We start from the raw sequence: 20,809 nt of genomic DNA, 5'->3' as shown, positions 1-20,809 counted from the left end.
TGCTCACAACATGCAGCATGGTGGGTTTCCAGCCCCAACTGTCTGGGTATGGCTCCTCAGGACCCACAAGAGATGACAGAGAAATCCCAGCTCCCATACATGCTGCAGCACCAGTCTGCCCAGCTAACATTGGTCTGGGGACCTCACCTTCCCAATAACACACGTAGGCAGCCCAACACCAAGGAGGAAGATTAGAGGCCGGATGCCACAGCAGTTTCTCATGCCAGAAGCCTCATCAGGCGCTTCCAGAGTGGCACTGAGCAGGTTCAGCAGAAAATATTGCTCACACAGCTTAAAGCAGAACCTGGGTTGACTTGGATGAGAGCACCCAGCAGGTCTCAGAGTTACCCCCAGATATGTCAGTGACCACAATAAGGTCCCAGGGCAGAGCCTAAGGACCAGAATACCACAGCCATGGAGTGCACAATGAGATCTGCTTCCAGCCAGGCACCAAGTGCATGATCCAAGTAGAGCTGCATGGCTCAGTCCCCTCCAGGTCATGCACAGGGAAGCCACAGCCAGCTGGAGGGAGGACACCTTACAGACAGAGGGACAGCCCACCTTCTGCTCTTGGAGTGGCCCAGGCTGCCAAGGAGAAACATCCCAGGGAATTGCAGGACCCCCTCCTCATCAGCCCAAACCTAGCTAGTGGCCTCCATCTCTTTTTATAGGTCCCAGGGAGACAAATAGCCTTCAGCTATTGCTGGCCCTAGTGATTAACTCAATAACAGTTAACATCTCTGTAAATGATCCTCACCTGAGTCTTCATCACAGAGTGTCCCTGAACCAAAACAGATGCAGCACCTGTCCCCAGAGCCAGGCACCAGCACTGCTCACATCCATTAGCCCAAAACTGAGTCCTTGGAGCCCTGCGGGAAGCGTTTGGTCTCGGTGCCCCTAAGGCTGCTGCTCATTGTGTCTGGACTCTCCCTCCTCCACCAAAACAGTGTTCGGCCTGTTCCCAGGAGGCTGGCCCCAGCCACCATCCAAGGCTGCTCATCCCCTCCAGGAGGCTGTTTGGGATACCTGCCTCCTCAGTGACCCTTTCCTGCAGATTTGGGTTGAATTTCACACCCAAGATTTCAAGATTTCCAGTCCTTTTCCAGATCCATCATCAGGAACAGGCCCAAGTGTCAAAAGTGAGGTCCCACCACCAGCCCCCCATCTTTGGGCTTCCCCTGCAGGAGCTGGGAAGCATGGTCCCGCTTCCCATCTCACCTACACCACAGGCAAGTGGGACCTGCTCTGATTTACTAGCCCAGAAACCCTAATACCAGCCCCAGCCACCTGTATTGACCCTGAGGAGATGCGGCTCCATGGCTGGGGGCCACCCAAAGGGCCAGCCAAGGGGCCTCTTGTGGCCATGTTGGGCCAAGCATGGCAAACTGGCTCTGGGTCTGCTGGCTGCCCCTCCTGTAAATGCTTTCCTACAGGTCCTGTGGGATGATGAGGGGTTTGGAGAGATCTGATCCTCCCAGTGCTGGCCATGCTCTGTACTCAGTTACACCAGGGTGTAAACAGTGACACAAACTCCTCGGTGTGGGTTGGGCTTTGTAGAGAAGTAGGGTTACACACAAGGACAAGTCTGATGCTCAGGAGTTACCGATGTGACCTCTGCTCCAGGGGAGGAAAGTGCTGACTCTGAACTCCTGTTTACAGGCACTGACATGGCGTTTTCTAGCCTGGGATGTTGCTTCCTCGCCATGTGGGCCCTCAGTGGGGCACCCACTTCCTTGAGAGGCAGAGAATCCCCATCACGTCCCGTGCCCTGGGCATGGGCCGGTACCGGTCCCCAGGCACACAGGCAGCTATGGGCAATGAGACACCTCTGCGCGGTGCATGCATCAGCGGTGCCGGCCGCTGACCCATGTGCCTGGCTTTATCCACATGCAGCATCCCAGGCATGAGCTTAAAGCCAGGCTGTATCCCCGCAGCCACCCCAGGCTGGCCCTGCTGCCAGGGTGCATCACCCCATCACCTCGCTCTCCGTGCCCCAGCACTGCTGGGACACCAGGGGAGTAGCTGGTTCCCAACAAGCAGCCCAGGGCCAGTGTTCCCACCCTGGCCCTGCTTGCTGTGCTAGTGCAGGGCATTTATTCTGGTCTCCAGGGGCTCACTGGAAGGCAGCTGGTGGCTGACGTGATGGATCACCCTTTCTCCTCCCTTCTTCACTTTATTTTCCCTCCCACTTCCTCCCCATCACTTCATCTTTCCAGCTCCATCCCCAGCCAAGCGCAGACCCGGCAGCACTGAGTCGGCAACACCCAAGCTGCCTTGCCAATAAGGCAAGAGGAGTTGCCCCACGCCTGGTGCATAGGCTGTGCCTGGGTGTGAGGAGAGCATGGTGCCCACCATGGCCAGCCTGCGGTACACTTTGCACGGCCGCTCGGCACGGCAGGCAGCTCTCAGCTGCTGGGGACAGACAGAGCCAGAGGTGAACAGGGTGCAGGCTTTCTTCTCAGGAAAACTGCACGTAGCGTCACACCAGCCCCCTTTCTCTGCGGCTCACTTGGGGCAGCAGCGTGCTGTGGGTTTCCTTTTGCAGTGGTGCAAGGGGAAGCACAGCATGTGCTGGGCTGTGCTGCATTGCCAACCACCGGGTGCAGTGGTGGCTGGCGAGGCAGGACCCATCCCTCTCCCCGCTCACTGCCAGGAGCAAAGCCCCTGTGCACACCGGGGTCTGCAGTGTGAGGCAGCTCGCGTCATCCAGCCCCGCCGCCATCCAGGCCTGGCTTACAGCCCCACCACGGGAGGGCTTGAGACACTCCCTCCTCTCCTGTCCTCCCCCAAATGGCACCTTGGGCCAAGGCACAGCAAGGAGCCGCAGAGGGCACCGGTCGGAGTGGAGTTGGGGAGCCCGGGATCACCTCCTTACAAAGCTCCCCAGGCCTGCAGCGGAAGGGGAAGAGGTTCCCCTCCCTCCTCTTCCTCCCTCGCTACGTGGGGATTTTGCAGCCAGGTAAACACAGGATGTTGATGAAATGGGCTCGGCAGATTGGGCAACCCGGGAAGCGGCAGGAGCTGTAGGCAGCTCCCAGCACCCGCCACGCAGCCCGGGGTGGCTGTACAGAGGAGAAAGGGCGATGCCAGAGCCGGCTACACCTTCCTCTGCCTGTCCCCAGGGTCACGAAACTCCTCTGTGTGGAGGGAGAGGCAGTGTGGGCTGGTGGTCCAACCTGGGGCAGCGCGGGCTCCCTGGGTTGGCTCCCTCCCACCCACTGCTCTGCACCCTCGGGTGAGCCACTGAACGTCCATGGCCCTTGGGATCTCCTTGCAAGCTGGGCTGATGCTCACATTGGGCAGCTCCGAGCACCTTGCTACACCCAACCGAGGTAACCACGTGGCACCTTTTGGGTCCCTCTGAACACCAGGGACACGCAGGGCACGGGGATGGAGGTGCCGACCCCCCAGAATCTCACACTACTGGGCATCGGCTCAGCACCCGCTACTCGTGGCTGGCACTGCAGGGACAGGCTCTTCCCTGCTCCAGTACAGTGTGTGCTGTACAAAATATGGCTACTTGACAAGGCACAAGAGCGAAGATGGGAGGGGGGGGAAACTTGTTTTGATGTTTCTTGGATGTCTCAGGCCGGCGGTTAGTCAGCTGTTGGCTCCCAGACTGAGCCTTGCAGGGCTCTGCAGCACAGCCTCATGGCTGGCAGCCGGGTACCATGGGTGTCCCTGGTTCCTTCTGGGGGCTCTGGTGAGTGTGGGATGGGGCAGATTTGGGGCTGCTCATGAGCAGACAGAATGGTTTTCCCAGGGAATGAAGCAGCTGGAGGCCAGGAGGTGATGGGCATCACCAGTTTTGCAGTACCAGGATGCTCATGACCCCTTTGAGGGGTTCCCTGGAGGCAGGATGATGCTGCCCAGGTAGCAGCCACCATGCTGGGCCCTGCTCCCCTCCTGGGATTGGGGGACCCCGTACCCCTCTGTGGCAGTGAGTTGGGATGGGGCACCCAGAAGCCGGCTGAAGGCAGGAGCGTTTGGCTCCCAAGCCAGAAGTGGGGCTGCAGACTGCTCCGGCATCCAGCCCAGCTCGTTCCACGGGTGTGGGTGCTGCTGTCACCCCTGCAGTGACCATATACACTCAGCCAGCAGACAGGGACAGCGAGCCACGAGCGGGCCACGAGCAAGCCTCGAGTGAGCAGGAGGGACCCGGCCCCTGGGCAGGGACCACGGCCGGGGCAGCAGGAAGGAGCCAGGCAAGGGAAGAGGGGATGAGGAGCGGGATGTGGCTGGACAGGGATGCCAAAGGGGCTGCCGGCTTCGTTAGAGCATGAGTGGAGGGGCATGTGGCACTGTCCCCAGTGTCCCCCTGGATACTGCTGCCATCTGCTGGCAGGACCCAATCCTGCTCCGGTCCTGAGTCTGGCCACTGCACCAAGGCCTGGGGATCCCTCCGTGACCCCACTGTCCTGTGCCCTGCTCCCGGGCACACAGGGCAGCGTGGCACCCCGAGGTGCCCCTCAAGCCTCCCTGCTGCGAGCCCAAGGAAGCCGGGCCCCAAAACTGCTCATGGTGTCCATCCGAGGCACTGTGGGTCATCACCCTGTGCTAACCTTCTCCCTGGGCTGCAGATTTCTCCCACACGGACCCCTTCCCAGCGCTCAGACACCTCCACAGCCGACTCACCCCCCACCACTGCCTTATTGTATGCCCTTTGCAAGCAGGCCCTCTGCACATGGGCTTAGCATCATCCAATTTGTGCTGGTGGGTGCAGGGACAGGATCAGGCACTTGGCTGGCAGCAGGGTTAGAGCAGTGACTCTGCTGGGGCTGGTTTCTCCAGGGAGCGTCCAGCTCTGCTTCTTGCCGAGGCTGCCGAGCAGCAGAGGAAGCTCGCCCCAAGATAGCCGTCTTCCCGCTTCAGTCCCAGCCCCTGGCTCTCGCCGGGCCGCGGAGATTCACTGAGTCCCATCCTCCTCGTGACAGGCATGCACATACTGTGCCTCTTCCCACGGCCCCCCCTGCCCTCCCCGGCCTTCCCAGCATCTCCACTTCCCCTGGGACCAGCAGCTCCCGGGGCCATGCTGGGGATAACTGTTGGGGACCGGGGCCTCGCTGGGTGCTGGGACACCCAGGGCCACCCTGCGCATCCCTCTCGGCTTCTCATGGGCACTGAGACCCTGAAAATGGCCTCGGTGGGGTGTTACATGGCATTTACTGTTTGGATGCACTTGGGAAGCGGGGTTAAGGTTTGGAGGGGGCAAATCGCTGAGCCAGTATCCCCACAGAGGCCCTGTGAGCACCAGGGCTTGTCCCTCCCTGGGCAGATGGCAGTGGCGTCCTGCTCCTCGATGGAAAATGCCCAAGTCCATGGGCAGGGATTGAGCCGCAGCTGTCCCCAGTTTAATTCCTCGCAGCAAAGCAAAACCAGCGTCCGGCAGATTTTCTGTGCGCTTTATGCCCCAGCCCACACACAAAATGGGAAGGCTGCACAGCATTGGGGACCTTCCCGCTGGGAACGATGCCCTCTGTGCGAGTGCTGCGTACTCAGTGCCTGACGCCCACGAGAGCTGCAGGAAGTTGTTTTAGACTAAAAGGGTTTTTTTTTTTTCCCTAGCTGCAAAAGAAAGCTGGAAAAAATCACCCCCTCAAAGGGCCACAACCCAAAAAGCGGGTAACAACTATGCTGAAACCTCGCTGTTTGGAGCTGGAACATGGCATGTGGTTTTCAGCCTGATTTCCAAAGAAACCAATGGTGTCCATCCACCCACCTCCCTGCGCCTCTGCTCATTCCACCCACTGCAATTTTTTTTTTTTGTCAAAACAACTATTCCTACCAAGGCACCTTTCAAAGGCCATGCTGGCAGCTCAGCCCTTACGAGACATCAGAGACTCCCTCATCAGCACTCCTGACCTGCTGGCAGTGCTCTCCAGGCATGCTTTGCCCACATCCTCAACCTCTGTGTCAAGCCCATCACCATGCAGTTTCCTTCCAAAACCCCACGGCCGCCCGACGCCGCTGCTCACGGCCCATCACAGAGGTGATGCCGAATCATGCCGCCAGCCGACGCACCCGAGTCCTTTTGCAGATGGGGTCCCTGGCATCTGGGTGGGCCACCACAGCTCCCCCCCACCCAGCTGTGCCTGCCAGCAGCGTCCCGCGTGGTGCTCACTGTTTCGCCCCGGTAGCGCGCTGACATCAGCACGGCTTCCTGCCCGCCAGCACCTCCGCGCTGCACGCTCGCCCCGTACCCCCACAGCCCCACACTGCGGGGCGGTGAGCCCCAGGCAGCCCCGCGCCTGTGGCACGGCGAGCCCCCGGGACCCCTCACCACCACCGCACGGTGACAGCCAGCGCCATGGAGTCGGTGGCTCTGTACAGCTTCCAGGCTACGGAGAAGGACGAGCTGCCCTTTCAGAAAGGGGACACCCTGAAGGTACAAGAGGCAGGGGGGTCACCAGCCATGGGGGATTACCAGCCACTGGGGGGTTGGATGCTGCTGCTTTGGGGGACAGAGTGGGCACAAGGCATGGGGCAACACTGGCACTTTCATTGCGCCTGGCTTTGTTGCCTCTTTGGGGCTTTCTGTGGGGTATAAGGAGCCATCTTTGAGGTTTTCGGGGTGTGGGGCAGCATCCCAAGCAGTGGTGGGTACCCTTTGTCCGTGCCATCAGCCCACATCTCCAGAGAGGACCCAGCTGGGATGTGGCACTTGGCCTCCCCGGCCATTGGTGCCACCAGCTGCGCTCTGCGGCAGCCCCCTGGGGCTGGAACACATTTTCCCTGCCCCATGGAGACGTTGGGGGCCACAGGGACCTGGCAGAAGGGAGCATGTGCCCAAATACCCACCCAGGCGCTGGCATCGGGACAGACTCTTGGATGCCACCTGGGCATCCCAAAAAGCTTCAGGGGGGCTCAAAACATCCCCAGGGGACTGCAGCCCTGCAGTGAGGCTGAGGGCACCCGCACCCTGCCACGCTGCCTGGCCACTCACCCTTCTCTGCGGGGCTGGTGCTGAGATGCCAGCTGCTCCTCCCGGGCCCCTGGCACCCAGCAGCCCCCGACGGGTGCAGCCAGCCCCGGGGAGGTTGAGGGCATGGCCTGACTGTAACCCAGGGCCCCAAACCCGCCATGCCCATCCCTGCCTCCCCGGTGTGTTTTCCCTGCGGCCCCGGCGCCGTGCCCCAGGGTTTCGGATCCTGTTTGCACAGCTGTGCTGGGCCCCTGCGTGGGAGGCTGGAAAATGGTGTCATGCGGAAGCGGGTGTCAGCACCCCTGCTCACACCGGGGCGCTTCCTCCCACAGAGCACCCAGCTGCCACTGTCCTGGGGGGATGCGGGGGCCTGGCTGCCACCCCGGCTCCTCCAGCGACAGATTTTACCCTCTTCCCTTGCCGAGGGTTTGGGGCAATGCTAGGCACCCCCCCAGCTGCCAGCAGCCATGGTGAGCCAGACCGACCGTGAGCTGAGGGCTGGGGGGAGCAGCCAGCTCTGTTCAGGTGCCCCCAAACACCCTCAAACCATGTTGCCTTTGTCAGAGCCCCCTTTTCCCCAGCTTTCGGTGGGGGGCATGGGGTCTGGAGCAGCGGTGGGGGTCCCACTCGGCCCCTCTCCTAGGGGAACAGCGGCTGGGCTGACGCCTCCCTGCTCCTCTCCTGCCTTAGATCCTCAACATGGAAGATGACCAGAACTGGTACAAGGCTGAGCTGTACGGCTGTGAGGGCTTCGTCCCCAAAAACTACATCAAGGTCAAGCCGCATCCGTAAGTATCCCACCGTGCGGGGAAGGGAGGCTCGAAGCCCTGCTCTGGTAGCACCCACCAGTTCCATCCTCTCCCACCATCCAGGCAGCGATCCCAACGGTGCATCCCAATGCCCAAAGGTCTGCCACGAGCCAGGGTAGTCCCACACATGGGGAAACTGAGTCACAGAGCGATGGGGCAGCGATGGGGGTCTGCCTGCCAGGTAGTCTGCCATTGCTACCACATCCAGAGGGGACGGGAGGCAGCAGCATGCCCATGTACCCCCAACACACAGAAATTCAACCCTTGCACCGGACTGCCCGCTAAATAAATAATAACTGGGGAACAACAAAGCGTTATGGGATTACAACTGCATTAGACACAATCCTATTACTGTGTTATTAAAGCCCAGCATAATCCATCCCTGTTTTAACCTGTGTTTTACGTATCATTATCCCCTGGTAAATCACATTTAAATGCCATAGCAAAACGTGCTCGGGGCTGTGGCTGGGGAGCAGGAGTGCGTGGGCTTGGGGCAGCCCAGGGCAGATCCCTTTGCCTCTCCGGCATCGGTTAACAAGGCAGGACGGGCGAGATGCAGCCTCTTCTGAGCAGCACCTGGAGGGCTGGGGCTGGGAGATGCTCTGTGCTAAAGTCCGTGGCTGATCATTCACGGGGCAATTTTAACAGGTAGCAGAGGATCTCCATGGCCTGGGGGCTCCCAAATACATGGACACAGCCTTGGCAGGGTTGAGAGATGGGGACTCTGCTCCTCCACCTTGTTTCGGCAGCTGCTGGCAATGCAGGCAGGAAGGGTTTCATCCTGGCACGGAGGGTTTTCTGCTCTGCCCCTGTAGCACCTGGCAGGGCTGTTCCCATGGGGGGATATGGGACACGGCGGGGAGTGGGGGGGACAGGCAGAAAAGCAGGGGACGAGGTGCGTGTTGTGGCAAGCTGGGTGACAGGATGTGGTAGCGGCTGTTGGCAATGCTGCGCAAACCCTGCATGGACGAGGCAGCGCACGGAGACACGTCAGCACCTGCAGCAGCCTCCATGAAAGCGCTGTGATAAATCGGGCGGGGGAGTGGAATGGAAGGGAGAAACCACTGCCCCAGGCTCTCCGTGCCTCCATCCTGCAGGATGGGGATTCGGCACTGGAGCGTCCCCGGGTGTCGAGGGGTGCCTGTGCAGCTGAGCCTGGTGTCCCTCACAGGTGGTACGCGGGCAGGATCTCCCGGCACCTGGCAGAGGAGCAGCTCCTCAAGCGCAAGCACCTGGGAGCCTTCCTGATCCGCGACAGCGAGAGTGCCCCAGGGGAGTTCTCCATCTCCGTCAAGTAAGTGGCCACGGGATGCAGATGGACACGCGGTGGGATGGGCAGGGGTCCCCCACAGACTCGGCTTTGGGGACCGAGGGCATCAGGCCACCCTCGTGTGTGCTCCTCGCTGCGGTGCTGGGGAAGGGGTGGGCACCCTGTGCTACCCCGGCTGCCTCGAAGGGGCTGGGGGCTGCAGAGCCATGTCCCGACACGTCCAGGCACAGGCTCGCACACGGCCTTCCTCTCCTTCCTTCCCTCTGCAGCCTGGCGCTCCGCCTCCATCCCAGCTGCTTCCTGCTCCCTGCCTGCACCGCTGGGCTGCATCGCTGGGCTGCATCGCTGCCTCACGCGGGGTCCCTCAATAAATAAGGGGATGTGACCTGGAGGAACAAGTTGCCCAGAGCATCTCCAGGGACGAAGGGCCGCAGCATCCCAGTGCCGCGGGGCCGATGATTTTGGCATCGGCAGCCAGGGCTATACGAAAGCAGCGTGTCAACGGGCAGAGCCTGCCCCCAGGCCTCTCACCCCATCACTGCCCCCTCCCCGCCCAGGGCCAGCGTAGCAGGAGCAAGCCCCAGGCCAGCCAGGCACTTTCTCACGCTGCTAATCTCTAATTAAGCATTTAAGGAGGTTCTTGCCCATAATGAAAGGGAGCCACGTTCTGCCATGCGTCATCAGCATGGCCGGGTCCCTGCCCCTGCCCAGGGGCCTGGCAGCAGTGGGTCCTCACAGCGGCCCCATGCCAGCCTCACAGTGCAGGCACCCCAAACTGCCACCCTCAGGTACGCATCGAGGGGGTGCCAGCATGCAGGGCTGGCGAGGGAAATCCTGGCCTGCCCCATCCTCCTGCAGCTTGGGGGTCCCCGGGGTCACAGGGGATTTGGGAGCCTGAGCCCAGCCTTTGCAGTCTCCTCCCAGTACGTGCTGAGCTGAGACCTGCAGCTCTCGCCACACTTTCTTTTGGCGGCGAAGCGGGAAGACGAGGAAGGAGAGGGGATGCAGCTGAAGGGCTCTGGCAAGGTGCAGGGACCACAAGCCCCTCCAGACCCTTCCCAGTCAGCCCTCCCGGAGCTTTTAGGAAAGCCCAGGCAGCACCAGTGCCCATGGCCACCCTGCGCTCTTACCTGCCCTGTGTGACTGTTTTGATCCTCTGGCCTCAGGTGTGGCCCCTGTTTGCTCCCTGGACAAAGCCACCTGCCCTACACGTGGCCGGCACACTGCCAGCCCCGAGCCCACGGGCATCCCACTGTGCTGGGGTCAGGCACTGAGCTTCAGCTGCGTGTGGGATGAGCTGTGGCAGGTCTCAGCTGCAGGTCCATGTCACTGGCGTGCTGGGGACCCTTACCTACCACCTCACCAGTGGGGCCGGGAGTGACCCCAGTGCCACTGTCGCCCCTGGCCGTGGCAGGATGGGTGTAGTGCGACTCGTGGGCACAGCCGCACCCCACACAGCCCCTCCAGAGGACCAGCCCAATGAGCAGCCCCTGGGCTTTGCCCGCAATGCCAGAAGGGGGTCTGGGTGCAGCCAGCATTCCAGAGCTGGGGTAACGTCCATCCTCCATCTGCAGCTACGGGCAGCACGTCCAGCACTTCAAGGTGCTCAGGGAGAGGAATGGCAAATATTTTCTCTGGGAGGAAAAGTTCAATTCCCTCAACGAACTGGTGGATTTCTACAGGACAACTACCATCGCCAAAAAGCAGCAGATCTTCCTCCGGGATGAGGACCAGACTCAGGAGGTACCATCAGGGGATGGGGCCACGGGGACGCACAGGGCTGTGACATGGGGGGACAGCATGGCTGGCAGCGGGGCCGGGTTGGGAGCCCATGTCTGATCCCCTTTTGGATCCCCCATCACTCCTCTGCTACCAGGGCTGCCACTGCCCCACTATGGTCCATGGGGAAACCAAGGCACAGCATGGGCCCGTGGGTCAGCAGCACTGTCCTGGTCTTGCTTTACCCTGGACTGTGCTTGCAGGGAGGTGTCACGGGGCTGCAGCTCCTGGGGCATGGGGATTTCCTCCTGCCTGAACTTTTCCTGCTCCTCCCTGCTGGCCATGAGACACTGGCGATGGCTAAGAAACAGCAGAGAGGAACAAATTGGAAGAAAGCAAATGGCTGGGTGCAGAGCAGAGATGGGGTCCAGACACCCCTGGGCACAGGCTCCCCCACCGCCCTCAGGAGAAGCATCCTGGGGATCTGGTCCCCAGCCCCTGCATGAGCCCCCTTGAGGCTCAGCTCCCCTGGCTGCAGCATCCCCGCAGAGGGGGACAGGGACATCCCGGGTGCCTGGCTGACACTTGGCCCCACGCTCAAGCTTGGCTCGAGGAAGTGTGGAGCAGGAGAGGCTGGAACAGCCCGAGACAGGCTGCACTGTGGAGAAGCCGGCAGGGTGGAAAAAAGCCACCGGCGCAGCTTGGCAAGGCAGGCCAGGGCAGGGCAGCTCGCCCCAGGCCTACACCACTGTCCCTCAGGCCAGGGGTGATGCTCCGGGTGGGTGGCAGAGCCTGACCAGCTTGGGACAGGGCGCAGCCAGCTCTGGATGAGCTCCAGCAAAGCCGAGCCCTGGGGCAGCAGTTGTGGAGGCAGCGAAACTGGGCCCTGCAAGCTGGGCTGGGGGCTGCTCTGGCACCTGGAGAGACCTGGGAAGGACCTGGGAAAGAGAGGGTGCCAGCTGCCTCCAAGGGGTAGGGGTCCCCTGGGCACCCATCTCAGCTCTCCCAGGCAGCAGGAACAGGGACCCCTGTGCCCTGGGGTGCTCCCCTGCACCCCAGGCTCTGGCTGCACCCCAGGGTGCTCCCCTGCACCCCAGGCTCTCCCCTGCTCCCCAGGCTCTGCCATGCACCCAAGGCTGTCTCGAGCACTCTGGCTCTTCCCATGGCAGGATTTCCCTAGCTCTCTTCTCTTGTCCTCGAAGCAGGCGCCCCAGGTATCCCTGCACCCTCTATGCTTTGGCCTCCCTGGCTGGTCCTCACCACGCAGTGGCACGTCATCCCCATCATGCTGCGGACTCAGGCAGTGCAACCCGGTGCAGAGGGGCTGGCAGACAGGGGCACCTCTCCCCCCACCAACCCCTGCCCTTGACTTTCCTCCAGGTGAGGAGACCCAAATTCGTGCAAGCCCAGTTCGACTTCTCAGCCCACGACGGCTCCCAGCTGCCCTTCCTCCGCGGGGATATCATCGAGGTCCTGGACTGCCCCGACCCCAACTGGTGGCAGGGGAAGATCTATGGGCGCGTCGGCCTCTTTCCCCGCAACTACGTCCACCCCCTCCGCAAGTGACCTGCCGCCAGCGCTGCGGGCGAGCAGGGAGGACCGTGGCCCCTGCTGCCCCCCACTCACTGGAGCTGCTTTGTGCCTGCACGTGGACTGCACGTCCCTTCATCCCCACAGATGGTGCCCGTCCCCACGCCAGGCTGCTGACGCATGAGGTCCCAGTGCCACGTGGGCTGTGCTGGAGGTAGAGGCCAGGCTGGCGGTGATCCCCATCCAGGGGCTGCGTGGCTCCAGCACCCTGAAACATCAGCCACGGCTCTCCCTACTCCCCCAACCCAGGAGACCTCCACCAGCCCCAGCCTGGGCATCACCTCTCACTGCAGGCTGGCAGCGGTGCTCCCAGGGAGGGAGCACAGAGCACTGAACCAGGGCCATAAAAACTTTTCCAAAGCCATGACCCAGCGGGGTGGCAGCAATGGAGAAGAGCACGTGTGCCCCAAACCTTCGCTCCTCTCCAGACCCTGTAAGTGAAGCCCCAGCCCCAAGGAGAGCTGCAGGCGGCCAGGATGCGGCCGGGCTCAGTAACTCCACAGAGGGGTGCTGGGGCTCGGGGCACCAGGGAAGGCTGGTCCGGGCGTATTCAGTCCTGCGGGTGCTGTTCACAGCTGCAGATTGTGGCTTTTTTTTAATATTATTTTTTATTTAGAGCTAGTAAAATGTGTTTGGGTGACACCCTTGAGTGTGGCTGCTCCTTTTCCACCACCACCACAGTGGTCCCATGGCCACGTTCGCATGCCTGCCGCTTCGCTGTGGTTTTGCTTCCCCTGCAGCCCCCACTCGCCCACCCTGATACCTCTCCCCAGGCCCCTCCCAGGGACTCATTGTCCCCCACAAATGCTCCGCACACCTCACAGCCCCGTGGGATGCACTCAGGGTCCACAGTGCTGAGAACACCCAGCTCATTGCACCAGTGGATTTAAACATCCCATGTCCCAAATGTGACAAATAAAAACTGTATCACCCAAATCCCCATTTCTCCCCCCCTCCCAGCATCTTTCCCCCCACCCTGGGGGCTGGCAGGCCGCTAGGCAAAATAGGCATAGCAGAAAATATTGACGCACATCAGGACAACAGCATTGATGCCGCAGACTTGGGCCCAGAAGGGGGGCTCCGTGGCATGCTTGAGGGCAGCGGCCAGGGGTCCCTCAGCCTTTGATGGCTGCTGGCTGCCTGGGGCAGCTGAGCAGGAACCTGGCACAGAAAGACAGTGAGTGTGGGGGACAGAGGGACATGGGGACCGGCTACCTCCTGGCGGGTGGCACGGCCCCTGGGGAAACTGAGGCATGGGGCATCCATGCCATTCTACTGCCCGTTACAGGCAGGGAGCAGGGGGCACTGAAGATGCCTCCCCTGCCAGACGCCCCTAAGGACACACTCACCATCAGGGGGTCCCTGGGATGTGCCGTCCACGGAGGGCTGGGGGGGCTCCCGCGAGAGAGTCCACCAGGTGAGATTCTTTAGCTGGAAACCAGGGCGAGATTTAATGAGAAAACACCCCTGGGCCAGACCCCCACCATGGGGACCGCCCCAGCCGAGCTCCAGGTGCACCTGGGTGACACCAATGTCGCCAGCCAAAGGAGGTCCGGTGGGTGGATGCAGCCATGGGAGCCAGAGTGAGGGGTCCTGGGTGCCCTGCTCACCCGGGCCGGAGGCGGCGCAGGGGTCAGCAGGCTGCCCCCCACCACGACGGCACCCGTGGCGGCACACAGCAGCACGGCGAAGTGCAGGTAGTGGATGTTGGCGAGCAGCCAGGGCCGCCGGTCAGGGACCCCGCAGTGGGGCGTGGGGTGCGCCAGCTCCAGCCCCATCCTGGCCAGCCCCAGCGCCAGCCCCGCCATCAGGCCCCAGAAAGCTCCCTGCAAAGCAAAGGTCCATGGGGGTGGCTGGAGGGGGACAGCTGCCCCGTGGGGAAACAAACATCCCCGGAGAGCCACTCTCTCCAGCCAGCCCTGGGAGAGGGTCAAGCAGCCCCTGTGTGTTAGGACAGCACCCTGCACCCTGGCTAGCCAAGCCCTGGCCCAAACCTGCACCCCCTTCACAGGGGATGTCCCCTGCCAGCCCCATCAGCCGTGGCACGCTTGGTGGCCAAGTATGGCAGCACCTGCCTCTTCCTCCTCCTCCTCCTCTTCACACCAGCCACCCACCAGCTCCCTGGGGAAACACCAGCCGAGCTCGGTTCCTCTCCCCAGACCCTCCAGCATCGCCTCCTCCCTTTCTTCCCCCAACCACCTGAGCCCTGCTGGGTCCCTGGGAGCAGGGTGGGCAGGGAGGTGTTGGCACCACCTGTGTCCCCGAGCCGTCCCCAGGGCGATTCCGGGCGTGTACCTGCTCATTAGCTCGGGGCCAGAAGACAGCCAGGATGAAGACGGCGGTGACGGGAGGAGCCAGGTAGCTGGTGACAGCCTGGATGTAGACGTAGAGCTGGCCACTGCTGGAGCTCTGCAGGACGGGGATCCAGACCACACTGAGGGCCACCAGCACCACTGTGACCACCCTGCGAGCAGCAGTGATGCAGTGTGGGGTGATGTTCCCATCCCACCCACACCTCCTCGCACCCATGGCATCGCCGTGGCAGTGGGGGGTCCTTGGGGTGAGGGGTTGGGTCCCAGTGCCAGCACAGAACGGCTGGCCGGGGGATGCCTGAGGGTCAGTGGGAGGATGCTCGTCACCAGGTGACATCCCTGGGGCTGCGGAGGATACTATGCCAGTGCTGGCTCCATCTGGGGCAGGCGAGCGCTCCCCCGGCCCCTGCCCAGCCCCAGGGGCTGCTAAATTGGACCCTGCCATGGGCAAATGCTGGGAAATGGGCACTTTTCTATGAAAAGCCCCCAGCCACAGAGGCTGGGTGCTCTGGCTGGATTTGGGTGATGCTCTCAGCACCCAGCTGAGAGCTGGGGATGTGGGCTGAGCTGCCCCGTGCTCAGCTCCCCCCAGCCAGGCTGCGACAGACAGGTGCTTTTGTCCCCAACACCACCCCGTCCCTATCCTCGCCCAAATGCCAGCTGCACCCAATGGCATCACCTTCCTCTGAAGCAAGAGGCATTGGCCAGACCCCAGTTTTTTGGGCCCAATCTGAGCAGGCAGGCTGGGCAGGACATGTCCCAAAAGCCGCGGTATTTATAACTCAGCCCAGCTTGTTTACAGCTTCACAAAATTACCTATGTCTCCATCTGCTCATCTCGAAAAGCAGAAGTAGGAAAAAACAAAAGAAAAAAAAGCAATGAAAGCATCTGTAGACGGAGTCCCCCCTGCCTGGTGTGCTGGAAAGAGGAAGCAGCCCGAACACAAAACACATGCCCTGACCCAAGGGGTAGGAGAAAAACCCCACATTCAGTACGTCTTTAAGCCACAGAGGATGCTAAAAGATCATGGGAAAAATGGAGGAGCCTCTGAGCACGGGGGTGAGCTGGGGGTGCTGGGCAGCTGTGCCCCGCTCCGCACGTGGCCCAAGGTCAATCTCCAGGCAAGGATGGAGTGCAGAGCCCCGGCACAGCCTGCTGCGGGGAGCTGGGGGGCATTTGGGGAGGATCGGGTGTTCTCGCCGTCGCCTCGGCACAGAGCGTGCATCAAACACCAGCGGGGATTTCCAGCCAGGCAGCATGGCCACGCCTGGAGCTCAAACCCCCAGGTCCAGGAACCAGGAGCTCTTTTTGATCCCACAAACAAATCCCTTCCCTCCCTGTGCTGAGCCAGATGGGGCATCCCCACCCTGGCAGGTCTGGGGGGCAGTTGGGACCCCGTGCACAGCTATGCAGAAATAACCCCAAGCCACCTGTCCCCATGCTGGCAGGTAGGAAAACCTCAAACTTGCAGCGTAAACGGCTTTTTTTTTCCCTCTCCAAAACGTTTATCATTTGCTATATTCCCGGGGGGGGGGGGCCATACGGTGGCAGTGGTTCACAGCACCCTGCTCCCAGAAATCACCCGATGCACTAACGAATCGCCCAGGATCGACTGCAGCAGCGACTCCTGCCCCAGTCAGGCAAAGCCCTTCGCAAACGCTCATTAACCATCCTCAGGAAAGCTCTCCGGTGTTACTACACCCCTTGTCACCAGCACCAAAGTCAGTGTCAGGGAGGGGCGAGGCAGGCCCCAAGACAAGCACCCCGGTTTCCATGGGGGAGCCATGCAGGACTGCGGTTCCCCAGGATCGCTGCCCATCCCCTTCCCACCCTCCGGAGACAGAGGATGCCAAGAAATGGCTGCTGCCAGAGCTGCCGGACCAGCCAACCCTCCCCGCAGCCCCAGTGAAGCCCCGCCAAAGCCCTGACCCAGATTTCCTCCTTGTTATTGTCTGCCCTGCGCCGAGGACACTCCCCGCGCACCCCGGCACCGCGGCACCGTGCCGGGGCATTCCCCAGCGCTGACTCTGCCGCCCGGAGCGTGGCACCACAGGCGGGTTCCTGGGCTTGCCGCCGGCACCCGCCATCCCCCAAGAGCAGCCGGGCATGTGCAGGCAGCGCTGCCCTTTGCTGCCTGGCGAAGGTCCCCCATGCACTTTGCTTGTGACCTTGGCGGGGAGCAGCCATCGGCTTCCCCCGGGGAATGGGCTGGAGATGGTGAGGGAAAGGCTTCGCGCCAGGCACAGCCCTGCCCCTCCAAACACCCCAAATGCCCCGTCTGCCTTTCCAGCACTTTCATACATAAAGTAATCCAAGGGCTTGTTTTCCTTTCATAAGCCGGGCTGAGCGCAGGCACTTTGCAGGCTCCCAGGCACCAAAGGCAGATCACAGAAGGCCAGACCGGCCCTGCCGGTCTCCCCGAAACCCACAGTCTCCCCGAAACCCCCAGTCCCTACCTGCCCACCAAGAGCAGCTCTCGCTCACTGGCCCTTGGCCTCAGCTTCCTCCAGATGTCCATGGTGAACAGGGTGCTGCTGCTGTTGAATATGGAGGTCAGGGATGACATTAGCGCAGCCATCATCACCGCAATCATCAGACCCCGCAGCCCTGGGGAAGAGAGGGATCGTCAGGGAGCGGCCGAGCTGAGGGCAATGGGATGGGATGGGATGGGGTGGGATGGCATGGCATGGCATGGCATGGCATGGGGCAGCCCCAATGCTTTGCCCAAGGGTAATGCTTTGCCCTCCCCAGACACACACCAGGGTCTCCCCTGGGGCAGGGACCAGGTTTGAGGACACCCAGCGGCACCCCAGGATGCTGGGACCCTGCGCTGCCCTGGGATCACCCTCATCCCCTGGCCTCACTGCCAGGGTCACCCGGGGAGAGGCTGCACACGAGCCCACCTGGACCAGCCATGGGGTCCCCCCCAACATCTGAGTGGTGATGGATTGCGTGGGCAGTGCTGGGGTGTGGCAAAGCCTGGTGGAGACAGAGGCACCTTCTCCCACCAACCTACCGCTGGGCATCAGCTCCACCACCAGCTTGGGGTAGGCGATGTTGGAGCAGCCCACGGCGGCCCCGCACACACGGGTGCACTCCTCGGGGTCCACGCAGGCCACGGCATCTGGGGGACAGAGGCAGGTGACACACTGGGACCCCTCAAATGGTGGGGAACAGCCCAGAGCCCCCTCCCTGCCCCAGCACCCCCTCCCACTAGGCGGGATATTGGCCCCTCGCTACAGCCACAGTACCCAGACCTTGGCAGGGGACTGGCAGGAGACTGGCAGGAGAAGCAGGGAGCACATCGCACATGGAGATCCATTTCTGCCTCCCCCAGTCTCATTCACCCCCATCACCTTCAACACAGGCAGGATCCAGCCCAGCAGCATCACCCTCACCTCCTGCTGCCTCGCACCCAGCTCAGCTCCAGTCAGGTCTACCCCCACCGAGCCTTCCCCACATTAAAGCCAGCGACAGCCATCCCAGGGGGACCTCCAGAGCTGGGACGGGCCCCACCGGGACCCCGGGCTGCGGCCAGAGGCGGCAGAGCCCCGCAGGCAGGCACTGCTCGTCCCCACGCACAGGGCCAGGCGGGTTCATGCACCGTTGTGGCAATTACCTCCGCATGGGCAGCACCCAGCAGCTCCCTGGGACGCCTGTGGCAGCTTGCCAGGACCGTCAACGCCCAATTACTTCTATGTATACTTCAATGAGCACTGAACCCTTTTTTTATTGTTACACTCATAAAATATTGAAATGGATGGAAATTAATGTCAGGCATAAATATGGATGGGCTGCCTGGCTCTCCAGTCTGCATCTCCCGCCGAGGAGCACGGGGAGCAGCACGGGTGATCCCTGCACAGGACTGGGAGCATTGTCCTGGTCCTCCTGTGTGGTGGCCCCCACTGAAGCGGGGTGCAGCCCTCAGCCCCCCAGCAGCAGCAGCTGGGGAAAGCAAAGACCAGCTGGTAACACCCCCGGGCTTTCAGCGAAGGAGTGCCGTGTGCGATGGGGTGCAATGCGGGGTGCAGTTGGGTTGCAATGGGGTGCAATGGGAGTGCAATGCAGGGTGCAGGCAGCAGACCGCAGGCAACACTCAGCTCTTCCCTAGGACGCTAAAAAAGCCCAGCCTGGGCCACCTTTCCCCCGGGTTAGAGTCAGTGCCAGTGCTCCAGTGACTGTCCTCCAGCAGCTGTGAGTAAAGCTGCCATCACCGCTCTGTGCCTCAGTTTCCCCCTCTCCAAAACATCATGTTGTGCGTGGCTCCATGCAAATGGCTGGCAGACGGCGGGTGGAAGATGCTCCAGAGGGCAAAGCAGCGTCTGGGTGTTATAGCCCAGCCGAAACACCCGCCCCAGGGCTCAGCTCTGCCACTAAACCCCTCAGTGGGACCCAGGAGCATGCAGGCAGCGGGAGCCAAGCCCAACGGGGCGGCCGGAGCCCCTGAGCCGGGAGCAGAGCCCAGCGTCGTATCCCACTGCCTTGCTTTGTCATTAGGCCCTCTGCTAGAGATGGGAAATTAATTAGGAGCTTGTAATTAATGCTTCCATCTGCAGCTGGGAGGAGCCGGCCCCGGTGCCTGTGCCGGGTGCTGCCTGTCCGACTGGGTCAGCCCGGGGCAGCTGAGTGGGGAGACCTGCAATAGTGGGGACCGACCTGCTTGGCCGCAGCGACTTGTCCCTGCAAACAAGCAGGAGATTACAAAGGAGATGCCGGCTCTTTCCCTGGGCCGGGGCTGCACGCAATTCAGGTGCTGACTTCGCCACATGGGACAAAGACGCCTGGGTCCCCCGTCCCCAGTCCTCTGGCTGTCCCAATCCCCCCCCACCAGCATAGCCATAGGAGCCAGCACATCGCACGACTGATGGGATGCCACATTTATGCCACCATGTAATAAATCATAAGCGCGCACACCCTGCTAAAGAGACCGTAAATCTCCTTGCACAATAAAAACAGAGCCAGGGCAGCAGGTACAACTGCAGCACGCTCCAGCCACGCCATGGACAGCCGCGCTCGATGCACCAGCCCCGATCCGGGGCATCTCCCAACCTACCAGGGCTGGGCCACCCACGGGGGGACAACGGCCCGGGACGAGGTCTCAGAGCTCCCTCGAGGTTGCTGGCCAGGTGCTCAGCTCTGTCATGTTTGCTGTCCCAGGTGCAACTCCATCAGCAAAGGGGCCATCACCGCTTGCTCAGCAGAGCTGGGATTTCACCCAAAATACCCAGTTTTGCCTCTAGCACCCTCAGTCTCCACTGCATCCCTCACTGCCCAGGTCACAGCATAGATGTGACATCCCGCCACCAGGAAATCCCCGTGGGGTTGGTACAGCCTTTCCATAAAGTCATCGGTTCCATCCAAAACACCTCCTGAGCTGACATTTGGAAGCTGAGCGCTTCCTTCCTCCTCATGTTCTGATCCCAACACATGGCTCTCGCATCCCTGCATCCCCATGTTCCCTGTCCCCATTGCCCCCTCCTGCACATGACAGACCAGAGCTGGGCACAACCCAGTGCACAATTTGTTACTGGGAGCATGGATAGAGGACGCTGATTTTGTCAGCCTTTCCCAGGCACTCACATAAAGCCTTTTACTCCAACGCAAGCGGAGAAAAGCCACTGCTTCCCCTCAGCAGTCCATTATTGTAACTTAAAGCTAAGCAAGTATCAGCTCAGCTTGCCACAGCCCAGCTTTGAGAAAGCCCCACTGGAGTTTCTCCCCTTTCTGCACATTTCTGACTCATTTTTACTCCCAAATGCTCCCTAGGCTCGGCGCTTTGCCATGCCGCAAGCCTCGGCCAGGGACAGGGCAGCCGGGATGCTGCATGGCCACCGTGTCTGCAGAGAGGAGCGCTTTGACGGCCGAGCACCCGGGCAGACGGGCGGCTTCACCTTGGGAGCCTGACTCAAGCAGGGCTCTCATTTACACGGCTGCGAATCCAGATGAGCTGCTCCAACATGAGGGAGCGAGACGCAGCCCCTGGCACTTTCCTTTTTTTTGCATCGGTGCAAGAATCTGACCCCGATTTTTGAAATTCATCTTTATTTGAGTTTCCAAGTAGAAAGCTCCATGTTTCTGGCTTGTGAGCACCAACTGGTGAATCCAGGGTGGGGTTTTTTTGCCCATCTCCCAGTTATTAACTCAATCTGCCCTAGCAAGGTCAAGCGCTGTGACTGTGTCCCTGCTG

At 61.4% G+C, this 20,809-nt stretch overlaps 2 protein-coding genes across 2 annotated transcripts in view; one reads left to right on the top strand and one right to left on the bottom strand.

The window, feature by feature from the left end:
* The first annotated feature begins 6,176 nt into the window (after positions 1-6,176).
* GRAP (GRB2 related adaptor protein) lies at positions 6,177-12,497 on the top strand. Its single transcript, XM_082314744.1, has 5 exons — positions 6,177-6,385; positions 7,613-7,710; positions 8,903-9,025; positions 10,576-10,744; positions 12,101-12,497. The coding sequence occupies exons 1-5, from the start codon at positions 6,308-6,310 to the stop codon at positions 12,284-12,286; spliced, it is 654 nt and encodes a 217-aa protein (XP_082170870.1). The 5' UTR covers positions 6,177-6,307; the 3' UTR covers positions 12,287-12,497.
* Positions 12,498-13,304: 807 nt separating this feature from the next.
* Positions 13,305-20,809, bottom strand: part of SLC5A10 (solute carrier family 5 member 10) — a gene marked incomplete at both ends in the record, with an annotated part of 41,448 nt that continues 33,943 nt past the window's right edge. The window contains 6 exons of the mRNA XM_082312205.1: positions 13,305-13,471; positions 13,660-13,741; positions 13,921-14,136; positions 14,606-14,774; positions 17,079-17,229; positions 17,639-17,746. Coding sequence (XP_082168331.1) covers positions 13,305-13,471; positions 13,660-13,741; positions 13,921-14,136; positions 14,606-14,774; positions 17,079-17,229; positions 17,639-17,746 — 893 coding nt within the window. The remainder of the gene's footprint in view (positions 13,472-13,659; positions 13,742-13,920; positions 14,137-14,605; positions 14,775-17,078; positions 17,230-17,638; positions 17,747-20,809) is intronic.

The sequence above is a fragment of the Platalea leucorodia genome (genome assembly GCF_965183815.1).
Source record: "Platalea leucorodia genome assembly, chromosome: 5".
Classification (NCBI taxonomy): Eukaryota; Metazoa; Chordata; class Aves; order Pelecaniformes; family Threskiornithidae; genus Platalea; species Platalea leucorodia.
The sequence above is the reverse complement of the archived record's forward strand: the minus strand, read 5'-3'. Positions and strand labels throughout refer to the sequence as shown.